The sequence below is a fragment of the Pecten maximus genome, unplaced genomic scaffold (genome assembly GCF_902652985.1).
Source record: "Pecten maximus unplaced genomic scaffold, xPecMax1.1, whole genome shotgun sequence".
In the NCBI taxonomy this organism is placed as follows: domain Eukaryota; kingdom Metazoa; phylum Mollusca; class Bivalvia; order Pectinida; family Pectinidae; genus Pecten; species Pecten maximus.
The window spans coordinates 7,707-14,597 of record NW_022982823.1 but is presented as its reverse complement, the minus strand read 5'-3'; the positions used below and the strand labels follow the sequence as shown (position 1 = coordinate 14,597).

At 37.3% G+C, this 6,891-nt stretch overlaps 1 protein-coding gene across 1 annotated transcript; it reads left to right on the top strand.

Moving 5' to 3' along the window:
• Window positions 1-1,378: 1,378 nt before the first annotated feature.
• LOC117320992 (FMRFamide-related neuropeptides-like) lies at window positions 1,379-2,219 on the top strand (the record flags this gene model as incomplete). The annotated part of the gene is made up of 2 exons (XM_033875480.1): window positions 1,379-1,513; window positions 1,964-2,219. Coding segments are annotated over 2 exons (391 nt in total), but the record flags the coding sequence as incomplete, so codon positions are not given.
• Window positions 2,220-6,891: the final 4,672 nt, after the last annotated feature.

The window sequence follows — 6,891 nt, the reverse complement described above, 5'->3', positions numbered from 1 at the left end:
AATATGCCAACCTTGATCAGCTTGACGCTTTTATTTGGTTATTACGAAAATGCTGTTAGGGGCATATTCACTTCGCTAGCGTTTCTGGAAAATCAATGAATGTGAAAAACATATTAAACAATGTACTGAAATGAACTTGGGAAGTGACTAAATCAGTTAAACATGAGAATGTGACTAGATCGGTTAAAACTGAGGAAGTGACTGGTTCGGTAAAATCTGAGTTTTCACTAGATTGGTTAAAACTGAAGTAGTGACTAGATCGGTTAAACCTGAAGTAATGACTAGATCGGTTAAACCTGTGGGAGTGACTAAATCGATTAAACCTGTGGGAGTGACTAAATCGGTTAAACCTGTGGGAGTGACTAAATCGGTTAAACCTGTGGGAGTGACTAAATCGGTTAAACCTGTGGGAGTGACTAAATCGGTTTACCTGTGGGAGTGACTAAATCGGTTAAACCTGTGGGAGTGACTAAATCGGTTAAACATGTGGGAGTTACTAAATCGGTTAAACATGTGGGAGTGACTAAATCGGTTAAACATGTGGGAGTTACTAAATCGGTTAAACATGAAGAAGTGACTAGATCGGTTAAACCTGTGGGAGTGACTAAATCGGTTAAACCTGTGGGAGTGACTAAATCGGTTAAACCTGTGGGAGTGACTAAATCGGTTAAACCTGTGGGAGTGACTAAATCGGTTAAGCCTGAAGAAGTGACTAGATCGGTTAAACCTAAGGGAGTGACTAAATCGGTTAAACCTGAAGAAGTGACTAGATTGGTTAAACCTAAGGGAGTGACTAAATCGGTTAAACCTGAAGAAGTGACTAGATTGGTTTAAACTGAGGAAGTGACTAGATCGGTTAAACCTGAGGGATTGACTTGATTGCTAAGACCTGAAGAAGTGATAGATCGATTAAACCTGAAATAATGACTAGATATGTTATAACTGATGAAGTGACAAAATCGGTTAAACCTGGGTTAGTAACTAGATCGGTTTAACCTACATAAGTGGCTTAGTCGGTTAAACTTGAGGAAGTGACTAGATCGCTTTAAAATGGGGAAGTAACTAAATCAGTTAAACTTGAGGAAGTGATTAATCGGTTAATCACTTCTACAGGTTTAACCGATATAGTCACTTCCTCGGGTTTAATCGATCTAGTCACTTCCTCAGGTTTAATCGATCTAGTCACTTCCTCAGGTTTAACCGATCTAGTCACTTCCTCAGGTTTAATCGATCTAGTCACTTCCTCAGGTTTAACCGATCTAGTCACTTCCTCAGGTTTAACTAGTCTAGTCACTTCCTCAGGTTTAACTAGTCTAGTCACTTCCTCAGGTTTAACTAGTCACTTATTCAGGTTTAACCGATCTAGTCACTTCCTCAGGTTTAATCGATCTAGTCACTTCCTCAGGTTTAACCGATCTAGTCACTTCCTCAGGTTTAACCGATCTAGTCACTTCCTCATGTTTAACCGATCTAGTCACTTCCTCAGGTTTAATCGATCTAGTCACTTCCTCAGGTTAAACTGATCTAGTCACTTCCTCAGGTTTAATCGATCTAGTCACTTCCTCAGGTTTAATAATGTTCATCATCTAACTTAAGTTAGTAACTTCCTTAGTAACTAAATCGGTTTAACCGACAGAAGTGGCTTGATCGGTTAAACTTGAGAAAGTAACTAGATCGGTTAAACTTGAAAAAGTGACTAAATTGGTTACAACTGTGGAAGAGCCTAGATCGGTTAAAACTATGGAAGTGACTTAATCGGTTAAACCTGAATAGGTGACTAGAATGGTTGAACCTGAGGAAGTGACTAGATCGCTTAAAACTGTGGAAGTGACTAAATCGGTTAAAACTGAATAAGTGACTAGATCGGTTAAACTTGAGGAAGTGACTATATCGCTTTAACATGGGGAAGTAACTAAATCAGTTAAACTTGAGGAATAGATTAATCGGTTAATCACTTCTACAGGTTTAACCGATCTAGTCACTTCCTCGGGTTTAATCGATCTAGTCACTTCCTCAGGTTTAACCGATCTAGTCACTTATTCAGGTTTAACCGATCTAGTCACTTCCTCAGGTTTAACCGATCTAGTCACTTCCTCAGGTTTAACCGATATAGTCACTTCCTCAGGTTTAACCGATCTAGTCACTTCCTCAGGTTTAACCGATCTAGTCACTTATTCAGGTTTAACCGATCTAGTCACTTCCTCAGGTTTAACCGATAAAGTCACTTCCTCAGGTTTAACCGATCTAGTCACTTCCTCAGGTTTAATCGATTTAGTCACTTCCTCAGGTTTAATAATGTTCATCATCTAACTTAAGTTAGTAACTTCCTTAGTAACTATATCGGTTTAACCTACAGAAGTGGCTTGATCGGTTAAACTTGAGAAAGTAACTAGATCGGTTAAACTTGAGAAAGTGACTAAATTGGTTACAACTGTGGAAGAGCCTAGATCGGTTAAAACTATGGAAGTGACTAGATCTGTTAAAACTATGGAAGTGACTTAATCGGTTAAACCTGAATAGGTGACTAGAATGGTTGAACCTGAGGAAGTGACTAGATCGGTTTTACCCAAAAAAAGTGACTAGATCGGTTAAAACTATGGAATTGACTAGATCGGTTAAAACTATGGAATTGACTAGATCGCTTAAAACTATGGAATTGACTAGATCGCTTAAAACTATGGAATTGACTAGATCGGTTAAAACTGGAATTGACTAGATCGATTAAACCTGAATAAGTGACTAGATCAGTTAAAACTGTGGAAGTGAGTAGATCGGTTAAACCTGAGGAAGTGACTAGATTGGTTAAATATGAGGTAGTCAATAGCCGGGTTAAACCTTTCTGCTGTCACTTCATGGATTCTTGTATTTTTGTCACAATTACTTCATTTAATTGTACTTTAATATGACAAAACGGATCGTATCGTGCATGCGAATGATAGCAATCGTGGTTGATATAAATTTAGGAATCAATAAAACGTTCGGGACGATTTTTATATTAAGAAGTTTGTGATTACAAAATCTATATTGTAATTGATACATCTGTGATACGGCGCGTTCCGTATTTTTGTCATTTCCCAAAATTGATCGACCGACCGTAATAAACCACACAATTATGCGATACACACGTCACTCCTAAATTTGTACGGACGATGTTAAAATGAGAGTGTACGGGTGATGCTTTTGTTACGTTAAGCGATCCCAAAATTGTAACTATTAATTTTGTGTATACTGTGCCCCCATTTGGGTAAGATGTTAGATTAATCGTCAGTTAATATATCTGTTTACTCATGTTGTTATATGGCTAGAACAGACTCTAGCCTACCATTCTGATGAACTTAGCAATCAACCCTGAGAACGTAACAAAATGTAGCGCCTTTGGGAATCATAACTTTCTTTTATCCATGGAAGCCCATCGTTGTTGACATTCCTCAATTATTTTGTGGGGATCAATTGCATTATATTCAAATAAAACTCAGCAAGTGAAATTTATATATTTTTAATGTAGCAAAGTTCATATATTTATGTAGATTGTCTAGTGTAAAGGGACGAGGAAGGCAACTTAAGAACAGTAACGAAAATGTCAGACCTAGGTTACAGTCATTAACCTATAAATGCTGGAAGTTTATATTCTCTACACGAAAAAATATCAAGATCAAAACCGGGTAAAATCCCATCCTCAAAATCAGATTTATGATGGTTATAGACAGGTGGTAGTTATAGACAGGTGGTAGTTATAAACAGGTGGTAGTTATAGCAGGTGGTAGTTATAGACAGGTGGTAGTTATAGACATGTGATCGCTATAGACAGGTGGTAGTTATAGACAGGTGGTAGTTATAGACAGGCGGTAGTTATAGACAGATGGTAGTTATAGACAGGTGATAATTATAGACAGGTGGTACTTATAGATATGTGGTAGTTACAGACAGGTGATAGTTATAGACAGGTAGTAGTTATAGACAGGTGGTAGTTATAGACAGGTAGTAGTTATAGACAGGTGGTAGTTATAGACAGATGGTAGTTATAGACAGATGGTAGTTATAGACAGATGGTAGTTATAGACAGGTGGTAGTTATAGACATGTGGTAGTTATAGACAGGTGATAGTTATAAACAGGTGGTAGTTATAGACAGTGGGTATTATAGACAGATGGTAGTTATAGACAGGTGGAAGTTATATACAGGTGATCGCTATAGACAGGTGGTAGTTATAGACAGTGGGTAGTTATAGACAGGTGGTAGTTAAAGACAGGTGGTAGTTATATACAGGTGATTGCTATAGACAGGTGGTAGTTATAGACAGTGGGGTAGTTATAGACAGGTGGTAGTTATAGACAGGTGGTAGTTATATACAGGTGATTGCTATAGACAGGTGGTAGTTATAGACAGTGGGTGGTTATAGACAGGTGGTAGTTATAGACAGGTGATAGTTATAGACAGATTGTGGTTATAGACAGGTGATAGTTATAGACAGGTGGTAGTTATAGACAGGTGGTAGTTATAGACAGGTGGTAATTATAGACAGATGGTAGTTATAGGCAGGTGGTAGTTATAGACAGGTGGTGGTAGTTATTGACAGGTTGTGGAAGTTAGAGACAGGTGGTAATTATAGACAGGTGGTAGTTATAGACAGGTGGTAGTTATAAACAGGTGGTAGTTATAGACAGGTGGTAGTTATAGACAGATGGTAGTTATAGACGGGTGGTAGTTATAGACAGGTGATAGTTATAGACAGGTGGTAGTTATAAACAGGTGGTAGTTATAGACAGGTTGTGGAAGTTAGAGAATGGTGGTAGTTATAGACAGGTGGTAATTATAGACAGATGGTAGTTATAGACAGGTGATAGTTATAGACAGGTGGTAGTTATAGACAGATGGTTATTATAGACAGGTTGTGGAAGTTAGAGACAGGTGGTAGTTATAGACAGGTGGTAATTATAAACAGGTGGTAGTTATAGACAGGTGGTAGTTATAGACAGGTGGTAGTTATAGACAGGTGGTAGTTATAGACAGGGGTAGTTATAGACATGTGGTAGTTATAGACAGGTGGTAGTTATAGACATTAGGTAATTATAGACAGGTGGTAGCAATAGACAGGTGGTAGTTATAGACAGGTGGTAGTCATAGACATGTGGTAGTTATAGACAGGTGGTAGTTATAGACAGGTGGTAGTTATAGACAGGTGGTAGTTTATAGACAGATGGTAGTTTTAGACAGGTGGTAGTTATAGACAGGTGGTAGTTATAGACAAGTTGTGGTAGTTATTGACAGCTGGTGGTTATAGACAGGTGATAGTTATAGACAGGTGGTAGTTATAGACAGGTGGTAGTTATAGACAGGTTGTGGAAGTGAGAGACAGGTGGTAGTTATAGACAGATGGTAGTTATAGACAGATGGTAGTTATAAACAGGTGATAGTTATAGACAGATGGTAGTTATAGACAGATGGTAGTTTTAAACAGGTGATAGTTATAGACATGTGGTAGTTATAGACAGGTGGTAGTTATACACAGGTGGTAGTTATACACAGGTGGTAGTTATAAACAGGTGGTAGTTATAGACAGGTGGTAATTATAGACAGGTGGTAGTTATAGACATATGGTAGTTATAGACAGGTGGTAGTTATAGACAGGTGGTAGTTATAGACAGGTGATAGTTATAGACAGATGGTAGATATAGACAGATGGTAGTTATTAACAGATGATAGTTAAAGACAGATCGTAGTTATAGACAGATGCTAGTTATAGACAGGTGGTAGTTATAGACATGTGGTAGTTATAAACAGATGGTAGTTATAGACAGGTGGTAGTTATAAACAGGTGGTAGTTATAGACAGGTGGTAGTTATAGACAGGTGGTAGTTATAGACAGGTGGTAGTTATAGACAGGTGGTAATTATATGGATATCGGCAATTATAGACATGTGATACTATAATCATGTTCGAGTTATTAGTAAGCTATATTTAATCTACTATGAAATTGTTTCTATTTCAGTATTGTTTTCTTCCACAAAACGATAGCTAACGATTTAATGCAGTTACATATATTTTGTCCTCGCACCCAAACAAAAGCCAGACCTGTCATTTTTATATTTTAAATGATCTCTGTTGAGATCAATACACAACCTTGTCCTAAATAGAACAGGCCGTACCTAGAACCACTATCACCCGCGTGATGAGTTTGAAGCCATTAACCCCTGGGGAGGCGATGGTCATTCAATAATGGAGTGGATTGTTAGTTCTGCGAGCATAACCAAAATCGACGGAGTGTGTCACATAAACAGATGAAAACAGGTCCGCACATCGATAGCTTAGAAAAAGATAAACATGTCACCGAAAGTCTATTGTTAATTTTGTCATTAAATATCATATGTATTCCCTGAATCGATTAGATTCTTATCACTTCGATTCAAAGACACCTGGTTATGAGTGGTAAATAGAATTATTGTGCGCTAAATAAATGGAAAAAACTAAAAATGGAAAACTTTTTTCTTTTTTTTTTACACATCTTCAGCAGGTGCCCGGTGGAAATAAGTTTATCAAGTTAACATAGCAAGTGTATTTTCTTGATAATAAATAAACATGTTTTTGTTTAGATTGATGTTTTGGGGGACCATGTACAACAAATAACTATTAAATATGTATTTGTGTTTTGATTTCATATCTTAAAGTGTAATAATTTAATTTCATAAAACATGCTTAGTCTGAATTCATAAAATGAGGAAAAACACTAAAATATTTCAATGGAGCCTCATGAAAGCACGCACAGAGAGTATGAGACGATATTTTAAGGAAAGTTAAGCGACTCTTGCTTCATCGACACCCGTCAAATGAATACATGCCAAATAAATGTGACATCAAAATAAAGTATGTGGTGAAAGAAGGGATATCATTATC